Source organism: Pygocentrus nattereri, chromosome 17 (genome assembly GCF_015220715.1).
Source record: "Pygocentrus nattereri isolate fPygNat1 chromosome 17, fPygNat1.pri, whole genome shotgun sequence".
NCBI classification, from domain to species: Eukaryota; Metazoa; Chordata; class Actinopteri; order Characiformes; family Serrasalmidae; genus Pygocentrus; species Pygocentrus nattereri.
Window position 1 is genome coordinate 34,258,248 of NC_051227.1, and position 22,977 is coordinate 34,281,224.

At 37.0% G+C, this 22,977-nt stretch overlaps 1 protein-coding gene across 1 annotated transcript; it reads right to left on the bottom strand.

The window, feature by feature from the left end:
- Positions 1–351: 351 nt before the first annotated feature.
- LOC108411103 (alpha-2-macroglobulin-like protein 1) lies at positions 352–21,247 on the bottom strand. The gene is made up of 34 exons (XM_017682491.2): positions 21,130–21,247; positions 20,319–20,499; positions 20,073–20,229; positions 19,839–19,891; positions 18,943–18,963; positions 18,654–18,819; positions 18,487–18,568; positions 18,140–18,257; positions 17,437–17,557; positions 17,225–17,334; positions 16,556–16,726; positions 16,221–16,478; positions 15,890–16,102; positions 15,602–15,751; positions 13,176–13,301; positions 12,950–13,043; positions 11,736–11,835; positions 11,107–11,332; positions 10,893–11,019; positions 10,671–10,792; positions 10,530–10,581; positions 10,343–10,426; positions 7,589–7,765; positions 7,413–7,488; positions 7,093–7,249; positions 6,924–6,998; positions 4,252–4,414; positions 3,870–4,060; positions 3,547–3,762; positions 2,504–2,625; positions 2,244–2,325; positions 2,056–2,124; positions 1,686–1,791; positions 352–1,591 (listed from the first exon to the last, which is right to left on the bottom strand). The coding sequence occupies exons 1-34, from the start codon at positions 21,213–21,215 to the stop codon at positions 1,551–1,553; spliced, it is 4,293 nt and encodes a 1,430-aa protein (XP_017537980.1). The 5' UTR covers positions 21,216–21,247; the 3' UTR covers positions 352–1,550.
- Between the last annotated feature and the right edge of the window lie 1,730 nt (positions 21,248–22,977).

Genomic DNA, 22,977 nt, shown 5'->3' on the forward strand with positions numbered 1-22,977 from the left:
TTGCATATGATTGTGGGCATTATGAGCAACATATGCATGCATGACAACTGTTTTACAAAGACTTTAAGCAGTCTTTTTCAAATAAAGTGCTATCGCTGACATGCTGCAGTCCTTCCTAGATGGTTCGTTTAGCTATTCTGTGAGAAATCTGTTGCATTTTGATGTCAAAATGCAGCAGAAACCCACCTTGCAGATCTACATAAGTTACATTATTGACTGTAACTGTTTTTTTTTAAATCAGTTACTTTCTAAACATCAACTAAATGATGTAACCTTTAGAAGTGCATGTATTAATACTGTATATACCATGAGATGTTAAATGTGTGGGTTAATGAAGGCACATGACCACTGTAATATTTAGAGTTTCAATAATGTAAAAATTGCCCTCTAATTCTTTTCACGTACAGAAACACACCATGTTATCCTTGGACTGTTTACTTAATTGTTTACCTACTTCACATGTACAAACATTGAGCAAATGTTTTACTAACACATTTAGAAGAGGAGGGTTTTCTCGTAAGTGACAGCACTGTGACGGGCACATTGCAAAAGTACGGCATTAATAATTTATAGGATGTCATTAGAGTGCACTAATGTTTCTACTGATCATTTTACTGCACATATTGCTTACAAGACTCTGCATTCCTCTTATCACACAAATACACTTGGGCAGTTATGTGGGCTAGTGAAATATTTCAATCCACACACTGAATATTGTTTAAGATTATGTGTGGCAGTATTTATGGTATTGTTTTCATTTTAATTCCAGAAATTAACTGCTAAAAAGACCTTACTGTGCTGAAACACATTACAAACACTAAAATGCACTTTAATCCATGCTGAAATATATTATAAACACTAAAATGCACTTTAATCCATGCTGAAATATATTATAAACACTAAAATGCACAGTTATCGATAAACTGAAATGCATTCATTAGAATGAACAACCATTTGTCACTGTGTTTGCACACTGTGAAATTAGACCTCTGCATTTAACCCATAGTGGCACGGTGGCGTGGTGGGTAGCGCTGTTGCCTCACAGCAATGAGGGCCTTCAGGATGAATTGTTTGCACCTATGATTCAGATGACATTATGATTTAGAAATGAAGTGCAGATCAGAAAAGTGTTAACCTGGATATTGTCTGAAGTGATGAATCTTTAGACCAGGAAAAAGAACTTGCTGTACAAGTATGTAGTTACCACTACATCAGTGTCACTGCAGTACAGAGAATGATCCCCCACTCAAATAATACCTGCTCTGTGGGGGGTTTGGAGTTGACCATTAATATTAATGCTTAATATTTTCTAATTTATTACATTTAGTTACATTTAAAACAGATACATCATAAAGGAAAACATTTCACCAAAATTATTCTAACAAGATGACAACAATTTTTTTTAAGAATCCTGAGCGTTTGTATTGGAAACATTAAATTGCTGTTTATATTTATTCTGATAAAGAACATGAAAAAAGTTGCAAGTCACAATCAAAACAAACATCCATGTGTTCCCTGTGCCCTTTTTCTGAGACTGCAGATTTGAAAGCTCAATCGCAGGGGGAGGAGTACTCTGTCTCAGACTGGTCACCTGAATGAAGGAGGTATTAAAGATAAGTACAAAACAACAACAACACAGCTGCAGCTATACAGTCTTGGAACAACACAGACTTGAAAAATCTTACTTGTTTGGTAGTAATCATAGACTTTGATCACAGCTGGTTTGAGGTTCTTGACCGGAAGCACCTGTTTAAGATGTAGCTCATAATTCATAGGAATATTTCTTGGGACCTGTTGAGCACAAACCCAACAATACTATGTAAAAAATTCCTTATCTATTCTTCTTCTGGATATGGAGTTCCTTGTGAATTTAGGCTTTTTACACAAAAAGCCTTCACGTGTAGTGAATGTAGAAGACTTTCTGCCGTTCTTGAACATAATTACCACCTTTCCTAAAGCTGACCATTAAGACAAAATGCAAATATATGGCTACACATGTTGATTATTGCATATTAATGTGTCCAATAATGAATGATTATTCATCGTTTGTCTCACCTCTTTTATATACATGATAATATGATCATCTTTGGTTTCAGCTTGCTCCACAAGTTCCATATATTTCAGCTAACAAAAAGAATATTATTACTTGTTATTACATGTGATGATTTAATAATGATCTAAGAAAACAGATCTAAACTTAAATGTACATGTGTTAGTAATGTGTATGAAACACTGCTACTTACAGCACTGGAATCTGCTGTAAATCCTGATAAGATTTTGATGTCCACTATGACCATATTGGTGCTGTTTAATGTCCCATTATATCTGAAAATAAAGTTACTTCCTTCAGACATGAGCAATACTCACTACAGTAATATGTAATACTAAGCAGTAAAATAATAATAAAAAATGGTTATTATTTATAAAATGTACTATTTTTAATGTTCCTAATATTGGGTTTCTAGCTATGTACTTTTCTTGTGAATCACAAATGAATGCTTACGTGACTGTGAAGTTGACAGACAGAGTTTTTGCAAGTGATTCTGAGCAACGCCCCTCAGTCGTAGCCTTGATGCTCAGTGTACTGGTTTCAGCAGGTGTGGGGATATTGTAGAAAAAAGCCATCTGCAGTTGGAAACAGAAAACAACAGAAACAGTAAATGTAAATGGATTCACTAACACATTTCAAACAGGTTTTAGCTCCCACTACAGTACTGAGATAGCCCTTATATGATTTGAAATGACAACGCTGAATATTAATTCTAGCAAAAATACGTTACAAACACTGAAGATCTTAAAATACTTCTAGCCAGGTTGAAAATCAATAAGACTTTCTGGAAATTTTGGTTCATGGTTCATGCCTTGCAAAAATGGTATAACTTTGTTGCCACTGGCAGTTACGAATCTAATAGGACTGTGACATGGAATTCCCCAGATTTCCGTTTTTGGGCCCCTTTTATTCAAAGCCCACAAGACTGTGTACGATTTGTGTAGATGATATGCAAATATACTTGTCTTTCTCACCAAATATTACATATAGAGGTAAAATGTATGCAACACTGAGAACATAGTATGAGAACATACTACTTGGCAGCAAAGAAGAATGTCTTAGAATTAGAACACACTTTAAATCCAGGGTGACCAAATTCACTATTTTGCAATTCCAATAGACCTAGTTCTTATGTTTCTTGTATCATAACTCCTTAAAATACTAGTCTTGTTACATACTAGGTCTTATTATTCACTTAACTACTTACTTTAATGCAAACTGACTGAGCTCCTTTAATGTGGAACAGGAAGATTTTAACAAGAAGCTGGGAAATAAGAGGCTAATCTCAGCTTTGTCAGAGAACAAATATAAGCACTCCTTTGAGTGTCTCTATCCTGCTCAATGCCAGTTTCTCAGATCAATAAACGGAAGTACAGCTATTCAGCTCTGTGACTTCAGTGGTGGATTCATAGTAGTAAATGTGCTACTATGTGCCTCCCAATGTCAAACTCACTCCTACGCCCCTGAACACATACAAAGGCTATACACACACTTACCTGCACAGACACGCAGATGGAGCCCTTTACTAAAATGCTGTATTTGCCTGGAACAACTTGCAGTGGTCTCTCCTGGTACAATAACTTATTGTCCTCATTCACATCAAAGTGATGAGTTTGTTTATCTGCTGACTGCACAGTTACTGTGCTGGAGCCGTCTGAGCTGAACACTTTGGTGGAGTACAGAGCCAGAGCCTGGAGGGCCACCACTGTGTCCTGATCCAAACACAAAACCAAAAAGGAATTACACATTTACAGCTCTGACTTCTACAATGATGTGATCAGAAAAGAAAGAGTTACTAAAATGACTCAAATTTGAGTACCTGGGTGGAGGAGAAGCCTCCATAGGGATTCTGCTGCCTCACCAGCCAGGTGACAATCCTGTTAGCATAGCCTAAATCAGCAGCAGTGACTTCAGCTGTAGTGAGAACAGCCAGTAGAACATAGGAGCTGATCTCCACTGACAAGGAGTCGGAGTCATCTGATGCTGACTGAGACCAGTGAAGGGGACCACCTAAATATAATAGCACAAGAAATAAAACTTGATCAAAAAGATTACTCTATGAATTATAGTCATATCAGTTACCTGGAGATTACAAGAGAAAAATCATAACCCTATGAACATCGGTATAAGCTAAAACCATGGTACTATATTAGTACTACAATATAAGTTTAAAGGTCCATGATATAAAATATATTTCATACCTCCTGAAATGGCTACACTATCCAATTTCTTTAGCAGGTGCTCTCGTGTGTCATGCTCTTTAGCCAGACTGAAAGTGTAGGCCAGCAGTGCAGTGGTGTAGGTGTTCGTTAGGTTACCAATAGAGGACTTCAAACAAAGCAACCCTTTACTCACAATAGGATCCTTCAAAAGAACACAATAATATTAACAACAATAACAATAACAGCAACAACAATAATAATAGGTCTTCTTCTTCTTTCGGCTGCTCCCTTTAGGGTTCGCCACAGCGGATCATCTGCATCCATCTTGCCCTATCCATTGCCTCCTCTACTTTCACACCAACCATCTCCATGTCCACCTTCACTACATCCATAAACCTTCTCCGAGGTCTACCTCTTCTCCTTCTACCCGGCAGCTCCATCTCCAACATTCTTTGCCCAATATATCCACTATTCCTCCTCAACACATGTCCAAACCATCTCAACCTGGCTTCTCTGGCTTTATCTCCAAACTGCTCCACCTTCACTGTCCCTCTGATCTGCTCATTTCTAATCTTGTCCATCCTTGTCACTCCCAACGAAAATCTCAGCATCTTCATCTCCGCCACTTCCAGCTCAGCCTCCTGTCTTTTAGACAGAGCCACAGTCTCCAAACCATACATCATAGCAGGATGCACTGCTGTCTTGTAAACCTTCCCTTTCACTCTTGCTGCTATCCTTCTGTCACACATCAGCCCTGACATCTGTCTCCACCCACTCCATCCCGCCTGCACCCTCTTCCTCACCTCTTTTCTACACTGTCCATTGCTCTGGATGGTTGACCCAAGATATTTGAAGTCATCCACCTTTACGACCTCTACTCCTTGCATCTTCACCTTTCCACCTGCCTCCCTCTCATTCACACACATGTATTCCGTCTTGTCTCTACTGACCTTCATTCCTTCCTCTCCAGTGCAAACCTCCACCTCTCCAGATTCTCTTCCACCTGCTCTCTACTCTCACCACAGATTACAATGTCACCTGCAAACATCATGGTCCATGAAGCCTCCTGCCTGACCTCATCTGTCAACCTTTCCATCACCATTGCAAACAAGAAGGGGCTCAAAGGTGATCCCTGATGTATCCCTACCTTCACCTTGAAACCATTTGTCACTCCAACTGCACACGTCACCACTGTCTCACTATCCTCATACATGTCCTGCACCACCCTAACATACTTTTCAGCTACACCTGACTTCCTCATACAGTACCACAGTTCCTCTCTTAGCACCCTATCATATGCGTTCTCTAGATCCACAAAGACACAATGTACCTCCTTCTGACCTTCTCTGTACTTCATAAGGGCCTGTTGCAATTTTTCCCTGAACTGCCTGCAACCATCCTCCTCCTTCAGCTTCCACCATCTAATCTTTGGCTCTGTCTTCACTCTCTTCCTCTTCTTTGTTTCTAATCTCATTCTACAGACAACCACCCTATGCTGCCTTGCTACACTTTCCCCTGGCACCACTTTACAATCTCCAATCTTCTTTAGGTGGCATCTCCTGCTAAGGATATAATCCACCTGTGTGCACCTCCCTTCACTCTTGTATGTCACCCTGTGTTCTTCCCTCTTCTGAAAATACGTGTTCACCACAGCCATTTCCATTCTCTTTGCAAAATCTACAACCATCTGACCTTCCGCATTTCTGTCTTTCACACCATACATACCCAGCACCTCTTCATCCCCTCTGTTCCCTTCACCAACATGTCCATTGAAGTCTGCACCAATCACTAATCTCTCCCCTCCAGGGACACCATCTACCACTTCATCCATCTTACTCCAAAATTCCTCTTTCTCCTCTAACTGACAACCAACCTGTGGTGCATATGAACTGACCACATTCAAAATGACACCATCAACCTCCAACATCAGGCTCATGATCCTGTCTGACACTCTCTTTACATCCAGAACACTTCACAAGCTGTTCCTTTAGGATTATCCCTACTCCATTTCTCTTCCTCTCTCAATGTAAATATAATTTATAATTATATAAATAAGAAATAAAAAGAAGGTGCAGATTTTAGAAAAAGTTATGTTACACAAAGGCAGTGCTGTATCTGCTGTGTCTTTGTGGTAGGAGAAATACACTTAAGAGTTTGGGATGGGCAGGTCCACATTATGAAATGCTCACCCTGGATGCTCGTGATATACTTAACATCAGTTACACATAGGACCACCTTAAAACTTTTTTTTCTGATGTCTGCTTTTGCATAAAACTAAAGCATACAAAATATTTTGATTGAGAATGTAAGTTTCAACAATTAGTGTGAATAACAGGAGATCAGTCTGTCCCAGTAGGAGATAACAAATCTCGTAGGCTCCAGCAAAAAAGTCACTTCCTAGCCTATGGAAATCTTATAGACCCTTCACAAAAGCATGCTTAACTTTGATTATTCATGTGAGCATGACCAAAACCATCTCTTCTCTTTTGTGCATGGTCCCTGACAAAATAAACCTAATAATGGCATGAGTTCAACAAGGTCTGAATTTAAATCACTCAGACTGTTGACATGTACTATGTGACTTTATAAATAATGAGGCTATGAGGCACATAGGCCCACAATGAAGCATCACTTTTGCACTCTGTCTAATAATTATGATGTTTTTGCTTACCCTGTCACAAAAACTTACACAGGCTCATGAATGTCCTCACCTTCACTGTATGGCCCAGTTCAATCAACGATGCAGTGATGTAAGCAGTCATGGTCACATCATCTTTTACACCACCCTACAATACATTAGGACATTGCTCAAAACAGAAACCAATTCATTTTATAGTATGCAGAATTTGTCTAATAGGATGCATAGCCCTCAAAACTCACCTTCATCCTGTTGTTGAACAGTCTTCCCTGTCTAATAAAGCAGCCATCTGGTCCCTGATTACTTAGCAGCCAATTCTTTGCACTGTCAATGTTTTGTGGATCAATAAAGATGTAACGCTGTGCTTTTCCAAAAGTCTTCAGAACAAAAGCAGTTAACCTGGTGGTGGAGATACATTTATATCTATTAACAAAAATGTCCCTGTAGATGCAATGTTATTCAGTAATTTATACCAACTGAAAAGAATTAAACGTATAAGTTTTCTAGTCATTTGCACGTCTGCTAGCTGCATATGTCATGAGTTGATTTGGGAAGTTCTCACCATGTATTTCCATCTCCTGTTCCAAATGTGCTGTATGCACCATCATCATGCTTGTAGTTAAGTTGCCTCTGATATCCTTTGTAAAGGAAAATGTATTTTAATTCAGGTTAGTTGAAGTGTATACTTAGGGCAGATGTGACCATGAAAAGATTCTTCATTAAGAAAAGTTCTCTCACCGCTCTTAAGGAAACCAGTAGCTCTCTCACGGATGGCTGCAATGAGCTGTCCAGTGTTCTCCAGGTACTGAAGAATGTAGATGTTGGGGGCAAGGAGAGCAATGTTTTGTTCTCCACAGCCATATGGCATCTTCAGCAGTCCATCAATGTTCTTTAGTGCACGGCCCAGTATGTCTCCTACAAAACAACACAGTAATATACTAGAACACCGAGCTAAGAATTTTTTTTCAAAGCCAAAATATTTTGTCAATTTTCTCTCCAACTACCAGGGTCCCTTGAGAGATCATGTGACTTTGAACTCTCGGGGCATCAGCCTATCACAGATCTGCCTCCTTGAACTACTAATTCTTTGTATCCAAGTTTAATACTATTTTAACGGCTTGATTTTCGACTCTGAATTCTGCATTTGCCTTTTAGCTTTGTTGGTTATTTTTGTGGTCTCTGTTTTTTGGTTTGACTTGGCCTGTGCTTTGATTACTCTCTGGATGTCCCTGCTTATTTTTTAGTCACTTGCTTTTGGTGTTGACCTTGGCCTGATGTGTCACTATGAGTTTGGATTGCCTTTTCACATTTGTTTTTTTTTTTTAATGCAAGTGTCTGACTTATTTGATCCAATTAAATTACCTTAGACTTTTCTTAAATTTGTCCTTGAAAAGGTTCGAAGGAAAAATCTATGTCAGATTCATGATGTGTGAGAGCTCTGCACTCTTGAGGGTGATTAGATTCTGTTCTTACCTAAGAATAAGAAAACTTTTGGTGAATGTCAGAATCTTTGTGAAAACTATATAAGTGAGTTTAACGAAGAATTATTTTTCTAAGGACGGTTGGTGAAGGAGGCCCAATAAGCTTGTGTACTGAACTAGACATTTTCAGCGTACTTCTTCTGTTACTTTGTGTCTTGCGGTAGTAAATGACATGCTCAAACTGTCCACAAAAGGATTCTTGTTACAATTAAATAAGGAAAATGCACAGTGTGACCTTCACAAATGTATATTTCCAGCAAAACTGAAAATGATCAGTGCCACAGATGGCAAGAAGAACTGACCATGGAATTGATTGCTGCTCAGTTCTCATTAGATGCAGCTCTTTTAGTCTGCCTGACAAATTGCAAAAACTAAACATCTTTAATTTAAACTAATGTGCAAGATCTAGACTTTTAAAAAGCATGGTACAGACTCAGAATGCAAGAATAAGACAGTTCTTGGAATAGCTGTGGACAAAGTTTATACCATTGCTCAGCAGCATATAATTGTTACTGTGATTTCAAGATATCACTCAAATGTCAGCAACTATCAGTCTAACAACAAAAACTACTAAATAGAGGTCAATAGATGAGGAGCTGCTAACCTTATAGCTAAACTAGCTCTATAATTACCAACCTATTCCATTGTACTGCCCTAATTAACATTTAAAAATTGTTTTAGACACTTGCTGGTTTAACATTTACTGGGTGATTAATGTTATCCTAGGAGATGTCATCAGATGTTGGCCCTGCTCCAATGGACACAAATTCCATGCCTTTCTCATAGATCTACATGTAGATGTCACTTCAGTCACTGTTCCTAATGAGAGTTTAGCACAATTACTAGCAGGACACATAAATATATAAAATACTACAACAAAACTTGGCCCAGTCTCTATTCTCTACTATTGTCAGCCAATATGGGGAAATTCCTACAAATGCATACTTGTGGAAAGAGCAGAGTCATTTCAAACAGTTTTACAAGACTGCATGTTTATGTTCAGTTTTTATTTATGTTATATTATAAAATGACTTGTAACAAGCTTTGGAAGTTTTATATGTAGTCACCCACCTATAATTACATGCTTCAACAGCATTACTGTATCCATATTCTGAACTATGTAACTAGTCCTTATTTTGTAGTTAACTGTTGTTTCACATTCTTCACACTTTAATAAAGGCAATGTAAAAAAACAATCTCACCAATTTTCCCACACTGATAATTTTCTCACAAATGTTGGACCATCAGGCCCATTCAATTTCTGCCATTTCAAAGATTTTTACTTTTGTTCTTTGATATGCTCGTTTATTTCTAATTCCATCTGAAATGTCACCTTACCCAGTTAGTGTCCGAACCTGCTATAGGTATGATGAGCGAAGAGTTCATGCAAAAGCCTCCTTTGAATATTCTACTTTTCATATTCAGAGGAGAATAGACAGACTTGTTTGAGCCAACAGAAAGGCTATCATAACTCCAGCAACCACTCACACTGCTCAACACAGTGCTCAACACTTCAAAGCTTGAGGTGGATGGACTACAACAGCAGAAGACTACATTAAGTCCCACTCCTGGTAATTAAGAATGGGAATCTCATGTTGCAGTTGCACATTGTTTGGTCTGAAGAACTCTCACTCACTGGTGCGGGGAATGTTTTCTAAGAACACACTGGGCCATACAAAACCAACTAAGCATCCTTTGAATGCCACAGCCTTTCTGGCCAGTTTTGCTGACCACATGTATCCCTGTATGACCACAATTCAGCCATCTTCTAATTATGACAATGTGGCTGGTCACAAAGAACAAATCATCTCAGATGGATTCTATGGACATGACAATAAGTTCCACATACTTCAATGGGCTAGTCACCAAATCCGAATGCAATACAGCACCTTGTAAAATAAAAGTGTCAGATAAGTTATCCAACTGCCAGCTGACAGATGCACACAATTTGCCATAGTCAGTAGGACCCCCATCATGTCATAATTTATTTAATTTATTGGTATTTTCTTACCAAGCACTGAAACAGAAGCTCTTGTTGATCCCTTTATCACATCTTCAGGAAGACCCAGCTCCATCTCTTCTGAGACACTGTTTTCTGTGAATCAAACGGGTAGCTCAATCTTCACTGAGCAGTGCAGTATTGTTATGTCAAGAAGAAAAAAAGACATAAATCAGCAGTTAAAATATGGAAGACTTACCCTGTGGACACAGCAACCAACTCTGGCTCTGGGTCTTTTCAATTCCTTCAGCCTAAATTAGAAAATGTAATAGTAATAGCAGCATAACTATGAATGTATGAAATACTTTCTATTTAAATAGGCTATTTTAAATAGTCCTACCTGTACAAGCAGACTGCGTGTGACTGTGTCAATGCGGCCTCTCTCAAGCACACTCACAATCTCATTGTCACACACAGTCTGTGACTGTTCTGCCTCAGCACTGACCGTCACATTCAGGACCCCTAAAACACATCAAAAGATGCAGAGAGGAGTTTATTAGCACTAAAAACAATTCAACAGAAATGTGAGGTTATGTCTGAACTCGAGAGGTTCAGAACTCACCAAGCACAGAGGGAACAAGAGTCCATTTGAAGGTCTTTCTACCATTGGCACACAGACAGGATGAATACTCTCCATCAGAGGAGGCTTTCAGAGTGTAGAGTGAGGAAGGAGCTGGAGTCACTTTAACCTGTCCATAAAGCACAGGAGATCAGCTTACTGTGGATGTGAAGTGATGAGAGACTGGCGAAGACACAAAATGTTGATCTTACAGTACCATAATGCACTTGGAGAGATAGCTGAAGACAGTGGCCTTCAGCTCAAACTCCTCTCCTCGGATGATGGAGTAGGGCAGGGAGAGCTCCAGGAAGAAAGGCTGGAAGACACGAAGCTTAGCAGGAGGAGCCACTCCCAGACCTTTAGAGGACAGACAGAAAGCATCTGTCTCCCAAGTGGTGATAGTATCAGGAACAGTGACAGGAACCTGTGCTGATCCAGAGTCTCTGTGGAAAAAGAACATTTTTCAGTCAACATAATTCTGAAATCCAAAGAATGTCAGTAAAACTGCTGTAAGGTTAGCAATAGCAGCAAATGTAATGGTCAGTATCACCACTTGACATCATTTAAGACCATGAAGTACAACGTAAATCTGTCTACTTAAATAATAAATATATTAACGCCTTAACAGACCATGGGCTCACTGGCAGGCCCAAGGTTTTATTACACACTTCTATAATCTAAGAATAGCTCAACCAGTTGGCACTGAAGTCACTGTCATTACTGAATAAAAAGCATTTGTGTCAAATTAGTCTGGGAATATTTTTATATCACACTACAAAATAGTAACTGAACAAAGAACAATAAAGAAACATCAAACAATGAAACCGTTTTTGTTGATTTACTGACCCCACTTCAACAAGCTGCCATATCCAAGTTTCTGGAAAGAATTTGCGAATCGTTTCAGTGGAATCAGAAAGCCAAGAGGAACCAACCAATGGGTCATAATCTGTTGAGCGATAAACATTCATGATTAGCATACATTGAAAGTATTTCAATACATTACAGTACACTAATACCCATTACAATATTTGGATTCACCTAAAATAAGGTGTTTAAACGTATCATACAACTCTAACACTTAATGTATTTTATTACACTGATCAGAATGAACTGTAATATCATAGCTAAACTTCCCTATATTTACCTCATTTTTTACTTACTCACTTCTGCTGAGTCAAGATGAATGTACAGTAAAAACCGCAATGTTACATAAACAGCAAACATGAGAATGTGACTTAATAACAACTTGCGAAAGCCCAGTTAGTAGCACTGAAATCCATGCTCATAAAATGCAGCCAGATGACTAACTGGCTTTATGCTGTCCTCACTAGATTAAGCTAAGCAGGTCAAAAGAAAGTTACGTGGTAAACAGTACAATAATAAAAGACAGATGTCATGTTCAAGCCTATACAGAAAGACTGAGGATCTACAAAGTAACCATGTTACTTTCATGGCTATTATGAGCTTTTAAAACTAGAGCAGACAGCAAAGTCCAATATAGCATCAAGTTAACCCCACTACACTGACACTACTACAGTGAACATACAAGAAGCATGATCAAAGCACAGTTTTTAAAATAGATAAATAAATAAACAAACAGACTTTTGCACTAGATCTTGCTATATAATGGCACTGCTTTACGGTTCTGTGGTTTTCTGCCTATACTTGACTGCGTGAGATGAAATGAGTTTATTAGTGTGATTCCTTTGTGTAGGTGGACTAATGCATTTCTCTCACACAGATCCAAGCTTCTGTTGACAGACTGATTACAGACATTGGCCCACAAACATTTTAATATCCCAAAAAACAAGATTACTTCTATTTTTACTTATATGGCAGGATGTTCTAAGCATTCAACATATCTATTTTCACTTGCCAGAAGTTCCATAAATGCATCATAAAAGCATCATAAGGTGCAATAATAAGGTGAATAACAGTTGTTCATAAGGAACACTTGATGTCACTTCTCATGGTGTCGCTTATTAGAAAGATGGTGATATTTAAGCATTAATGAACATGACCTTTTAATAATAAGATGAAAAAGATGAGACGGGACATACCGTAACTATCAGTGCGAATGTACTGCATGCCTTTGTACATCAAACACTGAGGTGGTCTAATAGCCAGGTTAGTCACCATCTTCAGACCTACTCTCTGTCAAGCAACCAATGCAAGGAATACATGTTTGACATAGTTAGCTTTAAATGATGTTAATTCACTATAACATGAGTATTCATAACATTTGAACACACATATTTACTACATGATAAGCAATCAGTTACTTACCTGTATGGTAGTATAAACATAGTCTGGCCATAAATAGCGTCGAGTTCGAACATGCAAGCACTCCTGCCTATCTACAACGCTGTAAGGATAATGTGACACTGATGACACTGGCAACAGATTAAAGACCTATGGCAGAGAAAAAAGGTTACTTATTACTACTGTCTCCCCCTCCCCCCACAAAAAAAACCTCATTTACACACACAGTACTGCACAACATTTTTCAGCATCTGGAAAAAAGCAGAAAATACCATGCAAAAGTCACCTAAGCACATTAATCACGAACAAAAGGAATTGAAGCATATTTCTTAGAATAGGGGTTTTTACCTTTTACAGGGTTAAAATATTTTGTACTTTTCCCCATTTGCACTCCATACGCACTAGAATAATTCAATAGTAACTCTACTCACTTACTGAGAATACCACAAATCTGCAACCTTGAACTGAAGAAGTGCCTTAAGTTTAGCACTCACTCATCTTTTAGTTCAATCAAGACCAGCCCTCAGTAACCCGCTCACCCCACAAAAATACGTAATCGACATGAAGCTGCAGTCACACCAGACCATAGCCATGCTTTTTCTTTATGGCTATGGAGCAAAAGAAAGGCAAGCACCAATGGTCCTGACTTGCGGTAGTTTTGGGGTGAATAGTTCAATAAACGGTAAACGTTTGACAGTTAACTAATTTGTTTTTTTGCAACTGTAAGTGACAAGTAATAAAGTACTGACTGAGGAAATTCCTCCATTAAGTACTTTTAAGAAGATACTCCATCTCAGCCTTTTATTTACTGCTGGCTGACATCTCCACCTTGGTGGGAAGAAAAATTTTATGTTACTGGAAAGAAATGTTTTTCATGTACTCATGTTCTTCCACCAGCCATTCATCAAAATTATTTTGTCTGTTTTATAAAGTGTATTTCTTTACAGCACCACTCTTGCAACCCTGTGGATCCTTGTTGGGACTCTTAAGAGAGAGGATACTATTGATTAGCCAAAGCAGTTGATGGATAATAACCACAAATAATACTGCATTGTCACAAGGAGAGGTTTGGAATGGTTCAATAACCACATTGACATATGCTGGGCTGAGATGTAATGGAATAGTAGTAATGGAAATCAGTATTAAGAACACAGAAAATAAGCATCTGCGTTCAGTTTAAGTTACATTTTATAAAGGCAGTTTACAGAATACATGTAAATACTTCACAAAATGTAAAAGAAAATCATTTAAAAAAGAAACGTCAGTATGTGTCTACAAACTCCTTTAAAATTACAGCACATGTAGCAAGCATTTGTTAGCTGGACATAAAGAGGAACTCAACAAACGGCTTCTTTACAAACACTAAATATAGATAGCAAAGATGAACACATGGCCTTTAGTACGTATTTTGCTAATTTGTTGCTCATTATTTTTAATAATATTTATTGTAATATTAGTTTTTCTGGGTAAGTGATAGCTTACTGCTCAGATAAAAGATTGTTCTGAAAATGCCAGCAGCTTCTTTGTTTGATTTTGATTCTGTATATTTTCTTTCTTTAGTAACAGCTTCTCCACAGCTGCACATCTTTTCAGATAGCACTGAGTTGTCTTCTCACAGTGGAAGGATGGACAGAAATGCGTGTGGATTTTCTCAGATCTCAACTAAGAGTGGAGCTTGATCTTCTCTTCTCTCTAAAAGATGAAAGCTTTAAGTGCTGTTTATCTGATGGTGACCGTTTTGGTGGTCTTCCAGGTCTTGCATAGTCTTTAACCCATTTTAGACCCATTTTCTCTATATCTTTTTATCAATTTTTGAACTGCTTTGGAAAATCTGTTTTTGTATGTATTTTCTTTTCACTTCATTTTGACTAGAAACTAAATATATTAAAGATGGTCTTTGACTTTTGTACAGTATTGACAAGACAGAAAAAATGCAGTACTAAACACTTTCTGAATGGTTTCAATTAAAGGAAATTGTATTTAAAAATGAATAATATACCAGAGACAACAACATAAGCAGATGCATATGTTATCAAACCTAATCACCAAGGACCCTAATAGTCCACATTGTCCTTGATTCTGATGTATTGACATGGGTTGGATCAGAAATGTGGACTGTTTGGGGGGGGGCGGGGGAAAATGTGGACTGGCTTGAGAAAATTAGACTTCTGCAACTGTAATAACTAACATGACATCAGCATTACACAAAAACATGCAGCTTTTTAAATTCAAGGCTATTAAAAAGTACAAAAATGAATGTATAAACACAAGTATGATAACATGCCATTATAACAAGATATACAACTCAAATAGTTCATATTCTGGAGTTTGCATTATACATTTAATTTTCCTAGTACCAAAGCTTTCGAAGGGCACTGCAAATTAAAGCACATACTTTTTAAAGCCAAAAACCTGCGTTTGTTAAAACATTTAATAGATATGAACTTCACCTGGTCAGCATTCAGGCGCTTCCCTGGTTCCATGATGAACACACTCTGATCCACAGCACTGAGTCCACACAGTGAACCAGGATCAGCTGAGAGCTGGAGAGTGTTTTCCTCACCAGGAACTGCCTCAGTGGGAGAGAACTGCAGTGAGACCTGAAGATCACGATGGAAACAAGTTGATACAGCTTTATCTTTGTGCATGGTATTCATAAAACAGTGACTAATTGGAAGCCACCAACTATCTAGAAATATGAAAATAAAAATATAAACACCAATGTGTGCCAGTATTACCTTGTTTCTGAAGCATTTCTCCACATTAAAATTCTTGCTAGCAGTGATGATCTTCTCACTGGGCAGCACACAGTACACCAGAACCTGCACTACAGGAGCCAGACCAACATCAACAGACAGTCTGAATGAGACTTTTCCCTCTATGAACTTTTTGGATTCTTTCACTTCAACTTTCTCATATCCATGATGGACTATGGCTCCTTTAGACATGACCTGCACCAAAGAACCAAAATTCATCATACTGACAAACAAATCAACTACATTTCATTTAAAACGGTCTCAATAGAGGAAATGTGAATGTTAATTTTAGAATATATGACTATATACTCACTGTGTATATAATATCAGTACTGTAATTCTCAGTGGTTTCTCCAACAATATAGTATGTAATATTTAGGGTAATTTCAGTACCACATGGAATAGGTTCCTTTAAGCGCCCTATTGATAAATCACTCTCCGGTGAAGGGGAAATTGGACTGTTAGGTGGACTGAATATTGTAGGTGCAGGATGGAGGAGATGTATATTAACATCATCAGTTGAAAAGAAAGGCGTGTATTCATCATATCGGCCGTCTGGATAGACACTTGCCTAGATGACAATGGACAAGAATTAGTTGTAGAGATAAATAGAAATTCTCAAAAAATTTCGATAATCATACCACATACCTCTAGTAAAATCTGTGTATGAGGGTGATCAGGTGCATTAATTGTGAAGTTAGCCAGTCCATTCATATCTGTTGTAAGATTCTGAAGAAGCTTTGCAGACCAAAGTGGACCTTCCAAAAGATATACTTTTTTGTTAGGAATCAGTCTTCCACTAAAGCTTGTAACTTTGATCTGTTAATAAGTGGAAGGAGATCTGTTATCAATTTCAAAAGTGTAATGCCGCTTTACAATAATGGCAGGCAGTACAGAACAGCATGGTACAGTTACAAATCCAAACCACTCCGGCTGAGTACCTGTGTCTGTTTCCTACCACATAACAGAACCAGGAAAGTTGGCAAGTTCTCAGGTTGTGTGTTAGCGTTACCAGTAAACACAAACCACAGCAGCCATGGAGGAGCTTCAAATGGTCAATTAACTTTTACTCTGAATTTGGTTTTATATAGGAGTCCGAGACAGAGATTCTGGCTATCTAAAATTTCCCTTATTATAACAATCATTTGACTACATTGACATTTTGTGATTCTATGACGACTGCATTTGTCAAATTGCTAGCCCATACAGCAGAAATGCACCATTAGGGATCTGTAGCCATACCATACTGTACTGCTCAGTAGAGAAACACCATAAATGTAAAGAGTAAAAGAAAAGGGAATGCAAAAAAAGACTCACCGCTCCCTTTATAACTGTGTTACGTTCAAAGTTGTGTGGTACATCAACAAACACAGTTTTACCAATTTCGTAAATGAGTTGTATCTCTTCAGTTTTTACCATGGAAATTTCTTTTAAAATGAAGTGACAACATGTAAGTTATTAACTACATACAACTTAAGCTTATTTTAAATGCTTGACTGTCTATTTTCTGTCTAATGATATTCACTCACCCATTCCTTCCTCTGTCACTGTAATAGTAGCATCAAGATTATCTTTAAAAATATGTTGAAATTCAGGATTAGTGAAAGCTGACATGTTGAAGACAGCAGAGGCACAGCCAGTCTCATTCATCTATAGAGAAAAAGACAAAAAAACACACACATATATATATATATATATATATATATATATATATATATATATATATATATATATATATATATATGTATATATATATATATATATATATATATATATATATATATATATATATATTCAAAAACAATACTACACTTAATTTATCAGTTGTTTGCTTTTGCCAGACAGATGCATTTTGGTAAATTAAAGTGTTTGGCTTTGTGTTTAAGGTTTTAAAAAATACATAGGAAGTGTGATTAGCAGGTGTAAAAAAGTATGTAAGTAGCTAGAACACAAAAAGGTCCTGTACACATACATTTTCGTTAATCATGGCATGAAAAGTGTAAATATACCCTCAAAGGTTAAATGCCCTTAAGGTCCAAATATGTACCTTACATAAGCACAATTTTGTCCCCTAACTAAAAGGTATTGAACTCATACCCTTGAGTGCACAACCCCAGAGACCTGGGCGGTACCAGCCCAGTGACAGTTTAGCACCTTACTTTCTGAGAAGGAAAGAGCTGTTTCACCACAAGAGAAAACCAACTGCTTTATGTTGTTATAGTACATACACACCTGTACCGTGTTATCCAGGCATGGTGAGATCAATGAGGCATGCTCCTCACTATATGTGAAAAATGCCCGGCACACTTGCACTAGTGCTTTACCAGGTACTGGGTGTCCATAAGTGTACCTTCAAAACATACACAATCTTTGAAACGAGCACATAATAAATGGGTCAAAGCCAGATGCAGAATTTGGTATTGTATGTTTCTTTGTAGCATGAATCATCTACATGTTAAAATCAGTTAAATAGCCTAAAATGACACTGTTTCATTTTAAAGTGAGCAAACAGATTCAGTGCCTAAAATGAAGAAACTAAAGGACACTAAAGTTTCTCTACTCTTCAAACAGTCACTCACTTTGCACAAAGCTCTATCTTCAGTTCCTCTCCAACACTGTGCTGTTTTGGTGCTTTCACTGTAACCTCAAACCTGGGTAAAACTAAAAGACAAACGGAATCTGTTATTACAGTAATTGGTGCTGATTATAATCACAGAAAAGCTAATGTTCTAGAGCTGTCACTTACCGTACTTCTTCACCTTAAAGTAATGTCTGGTCTCTCTATCCCCAATGTAAGCCTCCAGTATATACAGGCCCTCAGGAGCCTCAGGATTCAGTTCGTGAGAAAGCTGCACTATGAGGCCTGTTGAGGACACATTCGTCCACTGACCGATCCTGTTACCATTATTGTCCTGTTAAACAGATATTATTTTTACTGTAAAAATAATAAGCCCTACACATTTTTTACAGATATTAATCAAGGAGTATAATGAGAAATGAAATGCATAATATACTGTGTGGATCCATCTCCTTACCTCAAGAGTCAATAGGCTGTACTATAAAATACAGTGAGATAAAAAAAATGTTTTTTAAAATTTGATTAATACAAAAAACCTCTAAAATCATTAAACACATTAAAAAAATTACCATGATTTGATAAAACACCTTCAGTACAAAGGGGATTAGTGTTCAGTTGTTTGATAATATTATGTCATTAAGTGGCACTAAGTTAACTAAAATTTTTAAGGCAGGTTTCCTGGACTTGGATTAGTAGTCGAGAAACAAATACCACTGAAAATTGATATGTGGCTCCTGAAGGTAGATCAAAGCACCAAAGTATGGTTGTATAGATGTACTGTACATTAAAAGTAACTTCTTAATATAAAAAACATTTATGAAATAATGAGATCTTGATACATGGACACAATTTAGTCAAGCTTGGGAACAAGACAATTCAATCAGGACTATGACTTATTAAGGCAAGGGAATGAGACTATGCTTTATTAAGCTGTAGTCAAGGCTTAATTATTTCATTCCCCGTGCCTTGCTAAGTCATGGCTATGCATTATTTTTATTTTTCAGGATGTCATCAGAAAGGCTCCATAATTTTACAGAGTAGAGAATGTGTCTCCATTGTCCCTCATAGAAAGTAGAGAGGAGGTAAAATCTGCACTTTTTTTGGTCCAAATGTTAGTGAATTACACAACTTTTGATGTAACATATTCTTATACAACTATCCTTTAAACAACTAAAGATGTTAATTGTATAAAAACAGGTGTGGAATTTGTTCTACCTCAGGGAGGTGTATCTAACTAAAGCCTCTCAGGGAATGTGTTTCTATAAGTCTAGTAAATCACCTTGGAAATTATCTTTTATTTATTTTTTTTAAAAATGATTTTACAGTGGTTAATAGTCAAGAAAAAGCTCTTACCTCTAGTTTAAGGGGGACAAAATTCAAATCCATAGTGACAACTCTGAAATTCACTGCATAGGAAAAATGGTGAATATCATATCTGAAACTGTACAGTCAGTATTAATTTTACTGCACTAATAATAGGATTACTAATACTAATGTACAAATATTCACTAATACTAGTGTATTTTAGTGCACAAACCAAATGGTGACAGTTAAGTGGTGAGACATATTGCAGAAATGATGGAGTACCTGTTTGGCCGGGGTTGTAGATTGGTTTATCAGTCTGAATGAATGTCAGTGGTTTGTAGGATTTAAACATAACTCTTCTTTTCTCCGTCATCTCAAAACTTTCACCTTTAACATCTACTCTGATCTCCTGCACTGATTCACCCTCAACCTGTGGAGCCTGTAGAGATCACAGTATATGTTGAGCTATTTTCCATTTTCAGACATATCAAACACTAATGCTAAAAATTAGAAATGGTGGTTTCTGACCTTAAACTTAGAGCAGCGGCGAAATTCTTCCTCCACTGTCTCCTGTAGAAGTGTTCTGTTCTGGTTGTCATGAACCAGATAAATGGTCATTTGCAGAGTCTCATTAGGCTTCAGAAGACTTGTACACAGTGTAGCCTCAGATCCAGACTCTATCACTGCAGGAAACGTCACCATGAAATACCTAAAGACAAAAAGCAGGGAGTTATGTAACAGAAACCACTGTACAAAGATCAGGGCAAATCTCATTGACTGAATCGACTGAATCATTGACTGCAAAATTGTAGACTGAGTTAACCTGAAGATGCACATGAAATACCTGTGTGCTGTGTCATGGTTGTGTTATCTGTCCTATGCTGTAATGGGGAAAACACTATAGAAGTCATGAGCTTGCTAGTCATGAAGAACACCGCAAACTCAAAGCTTCTAATAAAAAAAACGATGCTTGTATCTCGTTTTACACTCAGGAACAATAATGTCCCACAGAACTTTAATATACTAGTGCTTTCTGGCATTTATGTCATAAATACTGGCTGATAATTGTGTCCTATTCTGAGCTGCATTACTGTGGTTGCTGTGTTGATCTAATTCTACGTTGGCTGCTCAGCTGCGGTTGTGCTTGTTGTATCGTGTTCACACACTCATAATTACAACATGAAAATATTTAAATTTGCTAAAACAAAACATTCAACGCTGGTAAACTTGTGTTGAAAATAAAGCATGTCTACATAATCATCATATGGTTACATTACATTGTAACACAAAACAAGCCAGTGTTTTTTGCCACAAACCAACATCTTTTTGTATTACTTACGGTCCTGAAGGTCGTCCATAGGCACAAAGAAAGAAGAACCAGACTAACAGTAGCCTTTTACTAATGTACATCCAGCAGACAACCATGATGAATTTGGTAACCAACAGCAAGTTATGAAGTTTACCTGCCTTTTTATAAGGACATTCAGCCCACGGATTCTCTGCAAATATTTGGACCCACCATCTGATAAATGATTAACCTCTTTCAGCAACATATTACTCCTACATTTTAAAAAATGTGTGCAAATGAAGTATAACTTTTGGTGTGTGGTGTAATTCAAAAAACAAAATGCACAAAATAACAGCTAGAAACTGTTCCAAAAACATTTCCAGAATGTTACCCTGCAATGTTCTATTAATGTTTTCAGCAAGAAGCTGTTTTTTTTTTGTTCCCAGAATGTTCTTCTTAAAGGTAGAATAAAAACATTCTAAGACGGTTTAAGATTAATATCCTTACATTATGCCCTAACATTATTAAAACAATAGTAGAAATGCTGGATGGGATATCAGACTCAATTCTGTAGCAAACCCATCCATCCATCCATTTTCTAAGCTGCTTCTGAAATATCGTTCACTCACACGGTGTGGTGTCATGGTTTTAGCTGATCAATTTAATTAAAGTGGTTAAAGTCTCAATTTAAGCCTTGCAATTTAAGAAAGGATTTGGATTAGTAATAATTAGTACTAAAGGTTAAATGATAAAGTGGTATTTTGCCATCTCTAGTCAACAGTAAATGCATCATTCAACATTTCTGCATTTGGGGTTCCTCCAAGTACCATGACAAGGTAAACAAAACTATGTAGTGTAAACACAGCTTCTTAATGTATAGAATAATGCTTAATGCTTAAAGGTGGTGTTTAGCGCCTAACAATGTACTACCTGCAATGACGTTTTACCCAAACCAAATTTCAAACTTGTAAACCTTGCTGCAATTTAAATGCTTCAGTCCAATATTAAAATTAGGAAAGTTTTATCAGACTGCTTCCACAAACATTTGTGAAAGAAAGGGTCACAGTGATATGCAGTAAAAAAAAAAGAATGACTTCACCGACTTGGCAGGTTTTGACTGGCCACTATTTTCATATAAATAAAATTAATTAATAAAACATACAGAGCCAAAAATAGTACTACTCTCTCTCACCAGCTCTGCATCAACAGTAAACATGTATTTTGTCCTTACTATAAAATAATCACAAGTCAATAACATTTTTTTCTTATTCAAAGTTTTTTCCCGCAAGCTATTATAGTAATTTAGATTAATAATTGATATAAATCCTGCATAAAATTAACTTTTCAGTTGAGAAAATATATATTTACGTGTGTACAATGAGATATGAACTGGTAGTTATAATTTTGATTAGTATATAGTCATTTTTCTTTTTGAATGTGATATTTTGACTAACTAAAATAAGTGAAGTTGTCTGCTGAACTTGGCCATTTCCTCCCTTTTGCTGAAATGTTTTTAGCATTCATATGAGATGTTAAATCAAGTTAAGCTTAAATATTTGTCATTTTAACAGTTTAAGAAATAATTATTCTTTTGATAAAAAAGTGTATGCATGTAGGCCTTTCATGTATCCTGCAGCCTCACACAAACCTGCAATAGTGATTGTGGGTGTTAAAACAACAGGATAGTGTCTGGACTACGGCAGTGAATGATTCCTCTAAAATTCTTTATGTTAATTCTATACAAATTTATTTATTTACACTCACAACTTATAGATTAACCTAACAGTTGAAACACCATTCTAGTCCAGGGCAAGACACCTTTGAAGTAAATTTTTCCTACAAGTTTCTTTGGTTTTGACAAAGGCAAAATTAATATGAAAACATACATTATCATCTTCA